Source organism: Stigmatopora argus, chromosome 5 (assembly GCF_051989625.1).
Source record: "Stigmatopora argus isolate UIUO_Sarg chromosome 5, RoL_Sarg_1.0, whole genome shotgun sequence".
In the NCBI taxonomy this organism is placed as follows: Eukaryota; Metazoa; Chordata; class Actinopteri; order Syngnathiformes; family Syngnathidae; genus Stigmatopora; species Stigmatopora argus.
In genome coordinates, this window is record NC_135391.1 from 5116025 (window position 1) to 5134288 (window position 18264).

General features: G+C 37.2%; 3 protein-coding genes across 5 annotated transcripts in view; 1 reads left to right on the top strand and 2 right to left on the bottom strand.

The window, feature by feature from the left end:
- Window positions 1–31: 31 nt before the first annotated feature.
- On the bottom strand, window positions 32–2500 carry LOC144074635 (peptidyl-prolyl cis-trans isomerase FKBP3-like). 2 transcript variants are annotated; one of them, XM_077601162.1, is made up of 6 exons: window positions 2001–2500; window positions 1748–1815; window positions 1016–1064; window positions 504–588; window positions 206–243; window positions 32–121 (listed from the first exon to the last, which is right to left on the bottom strand). In XM_077601162.1, exons 1-6 carry the CDS (start codon window positions 2160–2162, stop codon window positions 38–40), a joined length of 486 nt encoding a protein of 161 aa, XP_077457288.1. In that variant the 5' UTR covers window positions 2163–2500; the 3' UTR covers window positions 32–37. The 2 variants fall into 2 exon arrangements, with proteins under 2 accessions (XP_077457288.1, XP_077457289.1); XM_077601163.1 differs by having other exon boundaries at window positions 32–122; window positions 203–243; window positions 2001–2303.
- A 3896-nt stretch (window positions 2501–6396) lies between these two features.
- On the bottom strand, window positions 6397–10981 carry pgam5 (PGAM family member 5, serine/threonine protein phosphatase, mitochondrial). The gene is made up of 6 exons (XM_077601160.1): window positions 10466–10981; window positions 9656–9828; window positions 9421–9546; window positions 8839–8927; window positions 8023–8156; window positions 6397–7035 (listed from the first exon to the last, which is right to left on the bottom strand). Exons 1-6 carry the CDS (start codon window positions 10690–10692, stop codon window positions 6885–6887), a joined length of 900 nt encoding a protein of 299 aa, XP_077457286.1. The 5' UTR covers window positions 10693–10981; the 3' UTR covers window positions 6397–6884.
- An 877-nt stretch (window positions 10982–11858) lies between these two features.
- Window positions 11859–18264, top strand: part of zdhhc8b (zDHHC palmitoyltransferase 8b) — a 29790-nt gene continuing 23384 nt past the window's right edge. For both annotated transcript variants that reach the window (XR_013300231.1, XM_077600200.1), the window contains exon 1: window positions 11859–12185. Coding sequence is in view for 1 of the 2 variants with exons in the window: in XM_077600200.1 (XP_077456326.1) it covers window positions 12082–12185 (104 nt within the window). In the remaining variant the exon portion in view is untranslated. The remainder of the gene's footprint in view (window positions 12186–18264) is intronic.

Consider the following 18264-nt stretch of genomic DNA (forward strand, 5'->3'; position numbering starts at 1 on the left):
TTCATATAACTAGCAAAAAAGAATGCAAATGTACATTTCAAGGACTTTTATTTTTCCACATAAGCCAGCTAGCATTTAAAGATGTGTTGCTGTTCATGGACAAAGAATCTCTTCTTGGCATTCTGGAAAATAAAAAAAGAGGGTCAACACACAATAGACTAAGTCCAGGAATAGTTAAGTAAAAAAAAAAGTTATGTTTTACCAATATCAGAAAGGCTCTCTTGTCAGCAGGCCTCCATCCCACTGCAAAAGAAGGCACACAATATTAAAGGCCTAGGAGGAAAAAATATTAGACGTCCACTGCAGAAACAGGGCAACTTAAAAATGTCTTTATAAGAGGGATCTCCAACTGCCATCCTCGAGGGCCCCAGTCCAGTTTATTTTCCATGTCCTCCATCACACCTTGATCATTTGATTCAAATGTGGTGGGAGATATGGGAAGCATACTGGATAGGGACCCTGAGGACCAGAGTTGGAGACACCTGCTCTATAATGACAAGTACCTGAGGGGATGTTGCTGTCAAAATGTGTGCCATCCACCAATGTCACCTTTTTTGGGGAAGTTTGTCTGGTCAACTTGGGTGGACACTGAAAAGAAGCAAGATACACAATGAGTAGGTTTAGTACACATTACAAGAAAATAAACAACCTCCAACTGCAGTCCCTGAGGGCCCCAGTCCAGTTTATTTTCCATGTCCTCCATCACACCTTAATCAGGATCTTGATCATTTGATTCAAATGTGGTGGGAGATATGGAAAGCATACTGGATAGGGACCCTGAGGACCAGAGTTGGAGACACCTGCTCTATAATGACAAGTACCTGAGGGGATGTTGCTGTCAAAAAGTGTGCCATCCACCAATGTCACCCTTTTTGGGGAAGTTTGTCTGGTCATCTTTCTTCAGCGTTGATTTGGGTGGACACTGAAAAGAAGCAAGATACACAATGAGTAGGTTTAGTACACATTACAAGAAAATAAATCACCTGAAACACTTGGGTCCTATATCGTCCACAACCTTTGCCTTGACAGCTGTCACCTCTTCCACCGTGTCCGTGGCTTTAAACCTACAAAACACAGCATGATTATAGAATTGCTCATTTTGACCAGTGGTCCCCAAACTATTCCAGAAAGGGCAGCAGAGGGTGCAGGTTTTCATTCCAAACTGTAAGAGGAAACCTTTCCACCAATCTGGTATCCTAGTAGTACAATCACTGGATTGCATTCCAAGTGATTCTTTTTTTCAGCAGAAACCTCATTGGTTAAACTGTTAATGTTGGATCTGTTGGAACCAAAACCTGCACCCACAGCAGCCCTCGAGGACCAGTTTGGAGACCTATAATGAGGGAAAATTGTTATTTTATCATATGTTTAAACTCAAGTGAAAAATGGCCCCTGCGCTTTTGTTGACTGAATGTCTCAAACGCATTTAAAATAAAAAAAAATAAAAAGGTCCAAGGCCTGAGGTCTTCCTTTAAGAAAGTGAAGGGAAATGTCTATATTCTATAAAAGTGTACTGTTTATTCCTTACACCTCCACTGATGGCATTTATGTGGGTGTGAGTTATCCACACAAGTTGTTGCTATTTTAAAACAAAATCAACGCCAAGCCAGTTAGTGTTTTCATTCAAAATTGGAATGTATCATAATGAAAAACAAGCTAATTTAGCAAAGCCGTGAATACCGAACGCTGATATTTAATGATTACACGGATATAGCAAATAGAAACTACTATTAAAAAAAAGACTCACTTTGCTGACAAACAGCTCGTTATGGCCCCATTCTTGATGTTTCCCAGCAATCCGTGTTCGTTGAGGAACTGAAACACACAATGGAATGAAACATTAAGAGCTGTAGGTAACGCAATGTAGCCAATTTGTTTGCAAACATTTTACTGTCTGCATCCACGTTGGGCCACATCACGCGATCGAAGCATGCTACTACCGTCATAAAGCACTCTTAAAATGAGAACTGGGGCTTCGAAATCCCCAAATGACAACGTACCGTGTCCTGTGAGAACTTTATCAGGTCTTTCTTCGGTAAAGCGTCACTTCTGAGCTGTCTGCAGTCTACTAAAGAACTGGCAGCTGGCTCATCCGCCATTTTGAAGGGTGGAGCCAACCTTTGAACTCTGACGTGGGTAATGCGTATCAAAAATAGACACATAAAAATACATTGTTTTCATAATACTAACGTGTATTATGCGACACATATAAAAAAGCATCAATAATAACCTCATACAATTGAAATATTATTTAGGAATATAGCCACATTTTACTTACCAAAACTATTTTTTTTTGGTACATAAAATCCATCCTCCTTTGTTTCCTTCTACCCTAATGCGGATAAAGCGGTTCAGAAAATGAGATGAAATGAGACTATACATTTACTTATTTTACATGATCATTTTAAAAAAAGTCTTAGTATACATGGTCATTTTTTTAAGCCTTACTATACATGGTCTTGTTTTTAAGAAAAAATCCTTACTATACATGATCATTTTTCATTTTCATAGTTTTTTTTAAAGAAAAAAGCTTTACACGGTCAGTTTTTTAAGAAAAAAAAGGCTTACTATACATGGTCATTTTTAAAGCCTCACTATACATGGTCTTTAAAAAAAGCCTTACAATACATGGTCATATTTAAAAAAAGAATCCTTACTATACCTGTTCATTTTTTTAAAAAATCACGTCGCCCAATTTCAAATACCAACAGTTTTACTACCTCATCATCAGCCCAGCATCTCATATCTCCCCGATGGCTAGAGATAGAAACAAATTGAGTAACAAGCCACTAACTGAAATAAATTCCAGTGAAATTAATCACAGCATATCATTGTAAGTCCTTAATAGAATGCTTTGGGACGATTTCACGATCACTAACACGTTGCTTTTTTACCTGCTGTCAACTTTATTTTTTGTTTTGAACAACAACTCAATGAATACCTAAACTCTATTTTTATTATCATCAATTTGTTGCAATGCTGTCAAAACCAAGCACAACAGTAAAGAAAACCTCTTTTGGGCACAATTACAACAAGTGTAAATGTTAGCCACTCTTGTTTATCCACGTCCGGTCAGAATCAAACAGTTCCAAAATAACTGCAGTGTCTTAAAAAGCCTTACTATACTATGTCGTTTTTTAAGAAAAAAGCCTTACTATACTATGTCATTTTTTAAGAAAAAAAGCCTTACTATACTATGTCATTTTTTATAGGGAAAAAAACCTTTGTATACTATGTCGTTTTTTGAGAAAAAAAAAACTTACTATACTATGTCGTTTTTTAGGAAAAAAAGCCTTACTATACTGTCGTTTTTTAGGGAAAAAAAAGCCTTACTATACCATGTCGTTTTTAAGGAAAAAAGACTTACTATACAGTGCGTGGTTGTCCGTCTCCTTGTACCCTAAGATCGTCTGGCCACCGATTCAGGATGTCCCCTGCCGCTGGCCTGGAGACAAATGGGATTGGCTCCAGCATCCCCCGCTACCCTAATGAGGATAAAGCAGTTCAGAAAATGAGATGAGGCTTACTATACATGGTCTTTTTTTTTTAAAGCCTTACTATACTATGTCGTTTTTTTAGGGAAAAAAGCCTTACTATACTATGTCGTAGTAGTAAGGCTTTTTTTCTTTAAAAAACGACAGTATATATAGCAAGGCTTTTTTTCAACAAAAAAACGACAAAGTATAGTAAGGCTTTTTTCCTTAAAAAAAACGACAAAGTATAGTAAGGCTTTTTTCCTTAAAAAAAACGACATAGTATAGTAAGGCTTTTTTTCTTAAAAAAACGACATAGTATAGTAAGGCTTTTTTTCTTAAATAACGACATAGTATAGTAAGGTTTTTTTCTTTAAAAAACGACATAGTATAGTAAGGCTTTTTTTCTTTTAAAAAACGACATAGTATAGTAAGGGTTTTTTCTTAAAAAAACGACCATGTATACTATACATGGTCGTTTTTTTAAGAAAAAACCCTTACTATACTATGTCGTTTTTTAAAAGAAAAAAAGCCTTACTATACTAAGTCGTTATTTAAGAAGAAAAAGCCTTACTATACATTGTATAGTAAGGCTTTTTCTTCTTAAATAACGACTTAGTATAGTAAGGTTTTTTTCTTTAAAAAACGACATAGTATAGTAAGGCTTTTTTTTCTTAAAAAACTACATAGTATAGTAAGGCTTTTTTTCTTTAAAAACGACATAGTATAGTAAGGCTTTTTTTCTTAAAAAACGACATAGTATAGTAAGGCTTTTTCTTAAAAAAAACGACATAGTATAGTAAGGCTTTTTTCCTTAAATAACGACATAGTATAGTAAGTTTTTTTTCTTTCAAAAACGACAGTATAGTAAGGCTTTTTTTCTTAAGAAAAACGACACGGTATAGTAAGGTTTTTTTTTCTTAAAAAACAACATAGTATAGTAAGGCTTTTTTCTTTAAATAACGACATAGTATAGTAAGGCTTTTTTCCTTAAAAAAAACGACATAGTATAGTAAGGCTTTTTTTCTTAAAAAAACGACATAGTATAGTAAGGCTTTTTTTCTTAAATAACGACATAGTGTAGTAAGGTTTTTTTCTTTAAATAACGACATAGTATAGTAAGGCTTTTTTTCTTTTAAAAAACGACATAGTATAGTAAGGGTTTTTTCTTAAAAAAACGACCATGTATAGTAAGGCTTTTTCTTCTTAAATAACGACTTAGTATAGTAAGGTTTTTTTCTTTAAAAAACGACATAGTATAGTAAGGCTTTTTTTTCTTAAAAAACTACATAGTATAGTAAGGCTTTTTTTCTTTAAAAACGACATAGTATAGTAAGGCTTTTTTTCTTAAAAAACGACATAGTATAGTAAGGCTTTTTCTTAAAAAAAACGACATAGTATAGTAAGGCTTTTTTCCTTAAATAACGACATAGTATAGTAAGTTTTTTTTCTTTCAAAAACGACAGTATAGTAAGGCTTTTTTTCTTAAGAAAAACGACACGGTATAGTAAGGTTTTTTTTTTCTTAAAAAACAACATAGTATAGTAAGGCTTTTTTCTTTAAAAAACGACATAGTATAGTAAGGCTTTTTTCTTAAAAAAACGATTTAGTATAGTAAGGCTTTTTTTCTTAAAAAACGACCATGTATAGTAAGGCTTTTTTTCTTAAAAAACGACCATGTATAGAAATGATTTTTTCTTAAAAAACGACATAGTAAAGTAAGGCTTTTTACTTTAAAAAATGACCATGTATAGTAAGGCTTTTTTTTCTTTAAAAAAAGACCATGTATAATAACGCTTTTTTTTTCTTTAAAAAAGCCCATGTATAGTACGGATTTTTTTCTTAAAAAAAAGACCATGTAGAGTAAGGCTTTTTCCTTTAAAAAAGACCATGTATAGTAAGGCTTTTTTTCTTAATAAAAGACCATGTATAATAAAGCTTTTTTTCTTTAAAAAAGCCCATGTATAGTACGGATTTTTTTCTTTAAAAAAGACCATGTAGAGTAAGGCTTTTCCCTTTTAAAAAAGACCATGTATAGTAAGGCTTTTTTATTTAAAAATGGGGAAAAATACTACAGAACGATTTTTTCACAGTAAAACCCCCCTTTTCACAATGTTTTGTACTTTACGGATTTTGGGGGGCACAACGAAGAAAGGGGACCATAGCCACTCCAGTCCTGCCTACAAACTCTATCTGACACACTCACTGAGAGTACTTGAACGAGCCATCAATTTCAAGCAGCTATTGTATCACCCTCCGCTGAGGACACCCCCGCAACCTCCCTCACATTGCACTGAGATACCTTAAACACAGAGCTTTTGGATTGGATGTAATGACAATCATTGGTTTTAGCTCTGCTTTAAATGTCACATTTTCTTACCTGGAAAGAGGAGTCGATTTTCAGTGTGTGGATGCCAGCAGGGGTCGTGGGCGTGGACAGTCATCAAAAAAGCGACGTTCCCATTTATGCTGCGTCATACCAACTACAGTGGTAAATGAATTGGTTCCAGGAGTAACTTGGATTCTTCATAAGTAGAGGCAGATTTGACATTGAATCAGCATCATTTATTCCACAATTTTTAATTCTACCCACTAGAAACCCTTGAAAAACGAGTCTACCAATTTCGTATGAAACATTTATAACTATTTATCAACTCATTAAAATGACACCACAATTCCGAACCCCCCCAAAAAAACTTAAACACCCCAGTGCAAACATACAATGGCTGAAGTGGTTGGTCTAGCTCAAATTTCTCTCTTGCATTTCCTTGTTATATAAATATGCTATGGCTCTTTTAATATTTCATAATTTGGAGGACAGGTTACCATAACTGTACCAATCATTTACATATCAAATGTATAGGCTGAAGCATTTGTAAGTAGAGGTATGTATACCACTGTATTACAGAACAAATATGACAAGTGTTTTTGTCACCTTTATTGATAATAAAAGGTGCAGCAGACATGGCTCAGAACAGTACAAATACTTCAAGTGCTTTTCTCAGGTTGGCGTGAATGCTGACACCACATAAAGACAGCTGAAGCACTTACAAATTGACTACTTTTGAAATGATTTTTTTTTAACAACAGACCAATCAGTCTGCACGGTCAATACAATTTGCTCTTCTGGAAACAAGGCTTCCCTCCTATGCTATTCATATTAACAGTTACACAAACTATTTTTTGGTTAGGAACTTCTCTTGTATAAAAATCCTGAATGACAATCTATTGTTGGCTGTGGACGCAATCACAATCTTATCACCCAACTGGAGTCCCCCGTGCACATAAAGCGCCAGTTAAACAAACATGTGGACGTCAGACGAAAGACACTTGAGGAGAAAACTCATCACTGACCCTGCAGACCAGTCCGTCATCCCAACTACGATTCCGGAAGGATATCTCGTCGGCCGATCAGGTTCGCGTTAGTTTATCCGGGGGCATGAATCCTGCGTCTCCCAGAGTTCTTAGGGCCACCCGGCCACTGGGACGAATGGTGAGCCATGTGATGCTGCCGTTGTTTAACCCCATACGTAACCAGCCCTCAGGTGGAAACTGCAGGGCCCTGATGAAAAAAACAACATAAAAACACTTGAATTAACCACTTTGTGGGATACACACCTAAAAAAAGTGATATCTTAAAACAGTGTATATCAAGGCTGCAACAACTAATGCAATTTTTGGCTAACAAATTTGAGGATGGATTTTTGCCAGCAACATTGTTCTTGCTAAGAATTTACTATACTATGTTGTTTTTTTAAAGAAAAAAGCCTTACTATACTATGTAGTTTTTTTTAAGAAAAAAAGCCTTACTATACTATGTCGTTTTTTAAAGAAAAAAAGCCTTACTATATATACTATGTCGTTTTTTAAGAAAAAAAGCCTTGCTATACATGGTCGTTTTTAGGAAAAAAAGCCTTACTATACATGGTCGTTTTTTAAAGAAAAAAAGCCTTACTATGCTGTGTCGTTTTTTAAGAAAAAAAGCCTTACTATACTATGTCAGTTTTTTTAAAGAAAAAAGCCTTACTATACCATGCCGTTTTTTAAGAAAAAAGCCTTACTATACTATGTCGTTTTTTTAAGAAAAAAGCCTTACTATACTATGTCATTTTTTAAGAAAAAAGCCTTACTATACTATGTCGTTTTTTAAAGAAAAAAAAGCCTTACTATACTATGTCGTTTTTTTAAAGAAAAAAAAAAGCCTTACTATATTATGTCGTTTTTTAAAGAAAAAAAAAGCCTTATTATACTATGTGTTTTTTTTAAAGAAAAAAGCCTTACTATATCTTATCACCCACTGGAGTCCCCCGTGCACATAAAGCGCCAGTTAAACAAACATTTGGACGTCAGACGAAAGACACTTGAGGAGAAAACTCATCACTGACCCTGCAGACCAGTCCGTCATCCCAACTACTAAAAAAGTGATATCTTAAAACAGTGTATATCAAGGCTGCAAAAAATAATGCAATTTTTGGCTAACATATTTGAGGATGGATTTTTGCCAGTAACATTGTTCTTGCTAAGAATTTGGATTAAGATGAGCACAAACCGGCAGACGAAATAGCGGATGACGTTGGCGTGACACACGATAATCTCGTAGCTATCCTCCTTTTGCTTGGGTTCCGCCCGGTGGATGTAGCGTCGGAAGGCCGCTTCGATGCGTGCCCCGTCTTCGTGGTACTGCTAGAGGACGGTCGGGTGAAAGCGACAGTGACGTATTATATGACGGGTGTGTTCTTTGGTACAGCCATTTCTAGACTATGTGCTGTTCCACAAATTCAATTACGAGTCCCCGTCATAAAAAGGCCAAAGGAATGACAAAGTAGTTGCTATTTACCAGATTTTTCTGACTATAAGTCCACCCTTACTACTGTTACTTTAATAATAATCATCGGACATAGGCTTTGTCATCATCATTTGACTCGACAAAAAGCCTAATTGTCATCATACCCAGAAACTGCGTATGACGAAATTGGTAGTGCTTCTCCATAAGGTGCGTTTTCTTGGCAAAATACCTAATAAGTGTTTAGAGTCCTGATGGATGTGGGGAAAAAAACCTGTCCTTAAGCCTATTTGTCCGTACTTTGTGGGACCTATAGCGTCTGCCAGAGATTAGCAGCTGGAACAGATTGTGCCCAGGGTGGTATGGGTCCCCGATGATGTTCCTGGCGTGTTTGTTCTTGGTTTATGATAAAATAAAAATATAAAAATGCCCCACCAAAAATGCAAAATACGGTAAATACCAACCAGTGTCATTCCTCTGCCCGTCTTCTTACAGATAGTCATAATTGAATTTAATACACAACAAAGAAGAAAAAAAAGCTTATGTATAAGTCGCACACGAAAGGGCAATTTTAATTCTCACCACAGCGTCAGGCTTCCAATGAGTGACGGGCGGGACGGGCTCAATGGGGGCACCCTCTCGGAGCAAGTCGCAACTCAAAAGCTCCACGCCTGAAAGACACGAGATGAGGAGAACCACTTGCCAAATGGCATCCACGTTGATCGTGAGCATTATCTAGAACACACGTGTCAAAGTGGCGGCCCGGGGGGGCAAATCTGGCCCGCCGCATCATTTTGTGTGGCCCGGGAAAATGAATCATGAGTTCAGACTTTCTGTTTTAGGATCATATTAAAATGAGGAGTATAGATGTATATTAAATTTCCTGATTTTCCCCGTTTTAAATCAATAATTCTCATTTTTAAATAAAAAATCATTTTGTAAAATCTAAAAATATATTTAAAAAAGCTAAAATAAACATTGTTTTAGATCTATAAAAAACTGAATATTCAGGGATTTTAATCCAGTTCTTTTAATCCATTTATAAAAAAATATCTAAATATTATATCTAAAATGGTCCGGCCCACGTGAAATCAAGTTGACGTTAAAGCGGCCCGCGAACCAACCCGAGTCTGACACCCTTGATCGAGAAAGCTACAACGATACCTGGAAGGTGTTTGCTGATGATGTGCGCCGTCTCTGTGGCTCTGGCCATGCTGGAGTGGACCAGGACGTCATATTTCAATCCCAAGGCCAAAAGGCGATGACCCGTCAACTCCGCCTGCTCACGGCCTGAGGAAACACACCACGGAGACGTCGGGACAGGAAATGACTTGCAGGAAATGTGGATATTTGCTTCATCGAAACACAAAAAAAAGCATTATGACGCTAAGCGACGTACCCAGAGGGGTGAGGATGCGCTCTTTGTCACTGCTCCCGCTCAGGTTGTACTGGGAATGGCGGATGAGAAGGATGTTGCGCGTGGCTTTGGGTTTGCCGTTGTCCTGCTCCGAGCTGGGATCATCCGTCGTACTCTCCTTTTTTTTGCCATTGGAAAGGGTAGAATGGTCTCTCCTGCAAAGCGGGATGCATTTAGCATCACAAGTGTTATTTTGTTCTTTATCAAGAAGGGCGTATTGACACTATAATCCGCTTAGATTTCATTGTGCTGAACAAATTAATATATCGATCCACATTGACTGTTGTGTCAACATAAGGCAGATGTCACGTATTGGAGTTTCACATTCGTAAATGTCTATTTCACCCAATTTTTATTTTATTTTTGTCCCCCATTGGTGCTGACTGTTGTGGCAAGCTGGAATTTTAGGGTGGGTTCGTCCATGAACATTATAAATTATAGTAATAGTCGAACTGCAGAAAATAGAGGATAAGCAGGATAGATGATTGTATTAGATAAATGTATGCAGAGGAGAAAAAACTTTTGACACTACGACAGTCGATGAAACATTGCAAAAAAGATAAGGATTGCTAAATGTTGGGTGTCAAGTATTGAGTGAAGGTGCTTCAGAAATATTCCATGAATGGTCATGCAAAGTGCATGTTTCCCCTTCAAGTTACTTTTCCATTCTCGTAGTTTTGGTTCATTTCTGACACCTCGCTGAACATTCAAACATTAAATGGCATAGGCAGCCGCAGTAATGACAAATACAGGATATATATTAGGATAAAACATCCGATATTATTATCTTACTTGTCCCAGTTGGTGTCCCACGCGTGCCCCGTCGGGACTGGCGTGATGCTAGCCGCCGTCCATGCTGGCTGCGCGGCTTCGAGCACGGACAGTTTGGACAAGCGCACGGGCGTCTCGCTTCTATTCTGGCCGAAATAGCCGCGAGAGTCGGCGGCGGCCGCTAAAGCCACAGCGGCTGACCCACTGGCGAAAGCGCAAATTAATTTGAGAGTTTTCCTGGAAGACATCGCGTTAGCGTTAGCCTCAGCGTTAGCCTGCCGACCGGCTGTTGAATGCTAGCAAACTAGCTTGACCAAAAGAGTGTTGCTTTTAAAATATGCCAAATGTTTGGCTACGACTATGAACGACTTTAGTCGAAAAAAAAACACTGGTTGTTATTAAGTTAAAACCGGCCAAAGTATAAACACAACACTTGAATACTACCCTGGTGATAGTCGTGCATTAGGAACTAAGAATAAAGCAGAAATACGGGATCGAAAAGCTAATCTTTAGCAAGTGGCTTACGTACTACGGTGGCCGAGTTGGGTCGTATTTCATAGACAGCCGATGAAAAAATGCAAAGAAAATATGGAATGCTAAATATTGGGTGTCATAGTTAGAATGGGTTGAAAGCTAAACGTGGAAAATATGAAATATGAAAGTCTGCCTTAGTTAATAATGCATATTTTTTAAAAGGTGAGTCAGATATGTGTAGTCAAGTCCAAAACTCAAACACACTTGTGAAGAAAGCTGAAACAATAAACGATAATACCAACATTACCTATGTAAAATTCATTTTTTCCTATTTTGAATAAATCAATCAAAATTGTAATATTCAAAATGTGATTGGCTGGCCACCAATTCAGGGTGTCCCCTACCTATCTAATGTGTCTCCCCCTCTTTTAAATATAAAAATGTAAATAATATTTAAAAAAAATATTAAAATTTCCAAATGAGGTTTTGGACAACTTGTAATGTATATAAATGATCAATTTATTAGTTATTAGTCGAAAAACGACTTGAACATCCCTGCCCTACACAAACAAATTAATATTTAAAGTCACCACACGAGGGCGCGCTCAACTAAATGATACACACAACTAATAGCTCTCATACTCTGCTTTCTCCTAAAAATCTTCAACTACCGTCTGATTTACGTATACAAACCGCAAACGATAAAACCTAATTTCCACAAAAAATCCAACCAAACCAGGCAACACTAAACATCTCCTATTTACGATGAAATAAAATTCAAATCACGGTGCAGAACTGGCACTAGCTTCTGAATATAGTCAGGTGTTTTACTTTGGAAAAAAATAAGCAACTTTTCTCATCCCAGCCCAAAAAAAAATGCAATGGTGCCCAGTCTTCTTTCCCCAAAGACACTTGCACGGAGGCTTTTTTTTCTAGCGGCCCAGTGACCTCAGCAGTGGGCTGGATTGGAAGGGTGGGATTTCCAGGTTTTCAGTCACAGAGCTATTCCTATTCCTGCCTGCAAGAATCTATTCCGCTCCAACGCTAGCAAAGAGCGGACCGACTCCAATCGCATCAGAAATACGATCCTGGATCCATTTTTTTTTCTTCTCCACATGCCATAGCACCCGGGATTAACAATTAAGGAATGTGGAAATTACAGAATGCCCACCAGCGCCGGAAAGAGATTTAAACCCAGCAAATACATCCCGGTGTCTACAGCTGCCACTCTTCTCGTGGGATCGACCACTTTATTTTTCGTTTTCACGTAAGTTGCACATCGGCTTGGTCTTCTCGATGTTTGCAGGCGCGGATTTTGCTGGGTTAATAACTCATTGGATTCTGTAGTCTGCCATTGAAGGGGGTTTTGCACGAGAGCCCAGTGGCCATTCAGCAGCCTTCATATTGCATGTGGGAGATGAACTTGCTTTATTGTAAAAAAAAAACAAAAAAAAAACACCAAGTTGAAGAGAGGAACCATGGCATCAGGCATCAGTTGCATGCTCCACTTGGGCCCCCCAAACTCACTCATCAACATCTTTATTTGATCTTTGAACCAAATGGTTCCATTGCCTCAACAGGCCAGCACGTTTAATACATATTTAGAATGGTTGCCATGGTCACCTAACAGTGTTTGAAGAGTCCTAGTGATCCCCCCCCCCCCACACACGGTCAGCCAATGTTGGATATAATGAATGGGTGTATGAGTTTTAAACGCAGGTTTTGAGGAGTCCCTGTAAATCAAGGATGGAGATGACTGCGTTGAAAATGATGACATCTGATGAGACCACCCCCCCAAACACACTTTCTCTATTCTACTACAAACCCATTTTTAAATGCCCAATTAGCAGGGACATTGAGGGTAACAATGTGTTTATTATGGTGGTCATTTCCAGAGTTCGATCCATTTAGGCATCACATTTCTATCATTTATCGGTGTGATCCAGACGTACGCCGTTTCTTGACTGGTGCAGTTGTACATCAAGCATTTCATATTTCTCTTTACATGTATGATAAATGGTTATATTTGGATTCCTTAATATTCGGTGCTTGGGAAAGAGAATGATTTGCTGCTATATTACCCCCTGGAATCAATTCACAAAAGACATTTATCCAGTAGGATGTTCTTGACTCACGTCTGGACGCAATTTAACTGTTAAAGTGACCATACGTGGTCTGCAAGCCTGGTTATTTTGCACTCTTAAGCTCAATGCTTGAGATGGAAGCAAACATATGGTGTTTGCGGCTTCTGCAGGCCACTTTAAAAGTCTCTGTCTTGTTTTAGCTTTGCATAGACAAATAACCTAATTTGCAAAATCAAATGGGCTAGATAACATGCATTTGTATTCAGATAAAACATAAGGCACCATTGCCTCTTCTCTCAAAAAATAATTCAGCACATCTGAAGGCATTTCATTGCAGTACGAGAATTGTGTCGATCACTTAGGTGTTCACAAAGGTTGGTCCCACAGCAGATGGTTCAAGGGTGAGGATTAAGACTTTACTCGGTTGCTCCTTCATTTTGCAGTTAAAGGCCTAAAGGATTGATTTGAGCATAATGGAACTCCCTGGGGAGTCGCACACATCCAAACTAGGGCATGTCCCACTACTGTCAAACACACATAAGAGACTATTATGTTGATCCGGGACCCGTCATGTCTTGAATAAATTTAGCCTTCACAATACAACAGAGTTCATTATTTAAATTCTAAACTAATGTTTAAAAAAGTCACAGAGCATATGGGACAATCAAGATAAACAAATAACCCTTTTTTTTGGATGACACTGTGTTATCTTACAGTTGCCAGCCATGGAGTGAGAATTGAGACCATTTTTGGCACATGCAATACTTTTCATGGTGTTTCTGTATTTGGCTTTCTAACAGCTTGTGTTTTCAACTGAGATTAACACACATTAGGGCAGATTTATTTAGAATGCTATGGTATGACAATGAAATGGTGATAATTAAAAGCCATTTTAGTACTTTTTTTTTTACATAGTATATACATTTACTATATTAAAACAAATAATCAAATCTGAGCTATCTTGGTTGTGATTTTCTTGACTTTTTTGTCTTTGTTCTGGAAACTGTTTCAGTCGTGTTAAAAAAAATCACCGCTGTCAAAAGATTAAAAATTTCAATCCCATGCACTCCATGGTTACTACCGATTAATCTTTTATTAATGTTTTAAATGCAAAAAATAATAATTTTACAATATCGTTACACCTCAGGATTAGTTAGTTCTTCGTAGCCATTAACTCATTCACCATAGTTATAGACATCAAATCCATTTGAAATAGGAATGCTGGCATTGAATAATTTTTACCGCCATTGACCGTGACCAATGGTGTGCCGTCAGGGCCTTCAATGCCTTCTCTGATGGCCTAAGAAATATCTGAATCATATATTATATTTTGTCCATCAATACTTATGAAATAATTCCAAATTGTCTATTAGCTTCCTTTCATTGCTTTTCCCCCTGGTTGCACTGTTTCCAGATCTGTTTTCATATTGAAGCATTTAACCAATCACATTTCAGCCATTATTTGTTGCCAGGGTCAGAAATCTGCCTCAAGGCCTTCACAATCAGTTCTGCAGGCTCTGCTGCATAAAACAAGCGTCAATAAGACTGTTGCTTTAACCAATCAGAATTCGATTTGGTGACACCAAGGCCTTCTCGCAGGCGTAGGGATACGTCATCGCTTTCACCAACTATGATTGGCTAGTGATAGAGTGGACTAGCCAAACTGTATCTGGAGCGAGCTGCATAAGAAAATATATTGTTGTGTTGATTTAAAGCTATTTTCAAGACGGACTTTTCAAGAAAAAAAAGCTGGACATCATTAAGAAAGGTCGGACAACCCCAAAGGAAGCAAGCCTGTCAAACCGGGAACGAACATTGTTAGCACTAAATCGAATAAAAATGTATGCCAGAAATATGACAGGACAGGCTGGACTTTCAGCATTAGCTTCGATGGCGATAGAAAAGAAGATGGGAAGAAAGGAGGATGGATATTGTGTACAGTTAAAAATGATTTTTGGTGAGTAAAATATGGCTATATTCCTAAATAATATTTCAATTGTATGAGGTTATTATTGATGATTTTTTATGTGTCGCAGCTGTGGCTGCAGTAAGGGTTTCATAGCCATAAAATAGTTTTTGAGGGTTGGATTGATTGAAGGCGCTACTAGAAAATGCATGGACCGCCACTGACCGTGACAGACACCCAATACAATTTGTTCAATTAAAAATGTACTATTATTATTATTAAATTCTCGATTATTATCCTCTCTTTAACAAATGAACGCGGAACAATTTTATGTTGGCCCTCGCATCCTTGGATTTTTCTGAAAGCGACCATCGAAGAAAACATTTGGGCGAGGTTATATTGGGATAATACCATCTAGGGTTTTATCTCCATCTAAAACATGATTCTGTCTCATAATAGAAAACTTGCTTAATGTATTATTCATCGCTACTCCTTGAAAGTCCGCTTGGTGGAAATAGAAACGTTGTTGTGTTGTCGTCTGTTTCCAAGTCGTGTAGCAACAGTTTTAAGGGCAGCCCGTGGTTGGCTGCATGGAAACTCTAAATTCATCATCGAGCAATAACTTTGTTGAGAACCACTTGCAGTCTGTTTTTGAATTATGAAAACGGGAGTGAGTGTTGGCATGCCTGCCCGTACCAGTCAATTTGAGCCTTGGAGAAGTACTGTGCAGGAGCAGTCTTGACAGGGATCTAATCTTCAGCTTCCACATCTGTTTCCTCCCTTTCATAGCACGTCCATTCATCCACACTTCATTCAGGTCCTGCAGAAAGCATTGTTTGGCCCTGAATCTGGTCTAGAGTCTTAATCTTGTAGGTATGTCCGGCATAGTAGTTGGACTGCAGAGTGGCGGTAATAAATCCAATTATTTTGTCGTTTAAATGCATTTCTCTTATACTGAACTTTTGGGAAAGTTTTCCTCTACTTTGATGTGGATTCTTTTTTTTTTTTTTTTTAAATCTGTTGATGTGAAACTATTTATAGTTTTACTTTAGTTGAAGCATCTGTTTACTGTAAAAGGCATTACAAACATGTTCAGATGTGTTTTTTAGGGATCTTTTAAAAGGGACTGCATAGTTTCTATAAATAAATACAAAACACACGGAAATAAAAAATAGCCTTAGCAGTCTTACTTTTGAATCGAACATTGTAGCAAAACAGAGAGGAATGTTGCATGTGCAGCCTATGGTGGTACAAAACATTGTTTACTCAATGTCATTGAACTTTAGGGTTTAGGCCTGCTATCCATTGACTCTCACAATCATGCGGTTTTAATGGGGTTTTGGATTCTGTGGTATTTTATTGTACATTTAAAGGTTCAAGAATTCATCCAATGTTGTTGCAATGCTGCTTTCACGCTATTTATTTCCAGGTTCTCTGCACTAGAAGAACTTAATTTAGATTAGATTAGACAACTTTATTCATCCTGTATTTGGGAAATTTCACTGTCACTAGCAAGTGTGAGAATACAGACACAGAAAAATACACATTAGACATAAATAAATAGGTAATAAATAAGTAAATATATATATATATATATATATATATATATATATATATATATATATATATATATATATATATATATATATATATATATATATATACACACATATATAATGGAATTATAGTGTATTTATGAGGGAGCAGTTATCTCTGGGGGATTTGCAAAGACAACGCTAAATTGCAAAAAAGTCAACCTGAGGCAAGGCTCAAGTAACAGCATTCCACTGGTGAAGCTGTGCTACAATCACAGCAATCAAGCCATGTTTCTAGTCTTGCGTGAAAAGGAGCTCAGTGAATAAAAAGAAAATCTTTCTAATCTCCTTTCCAGCTATTATGTCACTGCTTCTCAGCTAGGTGAAGATAAAAACCTGAGGGTGAAGTTTGAGATAGCCCCCAAAATCCTGTTCTTGCCACCCTACGTTGTCTGCTTGTGCAGACTGCAACTACAAATTACAAGTTTGCTGCAATTAGATGGTGTGTTTGCTCTTTGATTTTAATTTTAGCAGACAGCAAATGATCAACAGCTAGCAAATTAATTATTGATTTTCCTCTCAAGTACAGTATGATATCCAACTTTAGGTAATGTTTTACATGTGGTACATTATTCCCGTTTTTTTCTTTTGGTCCTGTAAATAGATCCATGTGGAGTCTGTGCATAGCAATGTGTGGGCCAAGTGCAGGAAAGTCCGGCGAGGTGCTTTCCTCCCCAGTAAGTTTGTAGACTGGGGCCACCTGGAAAGTGTCTTTTTTTGTTTTTGGTGAACATGTGGTAATCATTTAGACTTCCAGCCTATCCCCACCCTGTTTCCCCTAACGCTGTTTTTCACAGAGCAACTGGCAAGAGCTAGTTGTGACTCTACAGCCTAACACTCCTTACTGCGAGGTGTCCAAGTACAAAGGAGTTTTATAAAAGCACAAAATGAACATTTGATCCAGTGAATATTTCTGGATTTTCTGAATGTGAATTTGTTCATTTTATGAAGTTATCCCATGTAAAGCCATGATATATTTGACACTGATTTAAGCTATGAAACATCTAATTAATTGATGCTCTTTGAATATAGTACCTTAAAATCAATTTCATTCAATTTACCGTATTTTCACGACTATAAGGCGCACCACATTATAAGGTGCACCCTCAATGAATGACACATTTTATTTTATTTTCATATATAAAGCACACTGGATTATAAGGCGCCCTGTCTATTTTGGAGAAAATTTCAGACTTTTAAGTGCGCCTTATAGTCGTGAAAATATAGTAATCTTTGGAAATGTTACTTTTGCCCCTCTGATAAGAGTTTGGTCCTGTGCAAGCACAATAGTTGGAATGCAGATATTAAGTGTGAAATGGTTACTGGTCCCCTGATAATCTTAGTGTAATTATGAGCTTGTACTGGTGTTCGTAACGAGAGTTGACCAGTACGATGTGTTGAAGTAAGCTGCCACTGAAAAATTCTTGAAAAACTAATCTTTCACCTTTACCTTTCAAACATTAGTATTTTTAGCGATGCTGCAGTATTAAATATTTCTCTATTTGCGGTCAAATATCAACGCACGTGATGTTATAGCATCTTATGAAAAAAAATGAATGGGTGAATTTTTAATTAATTTTACTTTGAGTTTTGTTACACTTAGAGGAACCCCACCCACATAGTAAATTTTATCCTTTTTTTGCTGCACTTTGTACTATTTACATGAGCTAATTTTATATACACTACAACAAATCACAATGTAATCCAAAGAAGACCAACATGCAAAAAAAAAAAGCGGGCACAGAGAGTTAGTTATCCTTA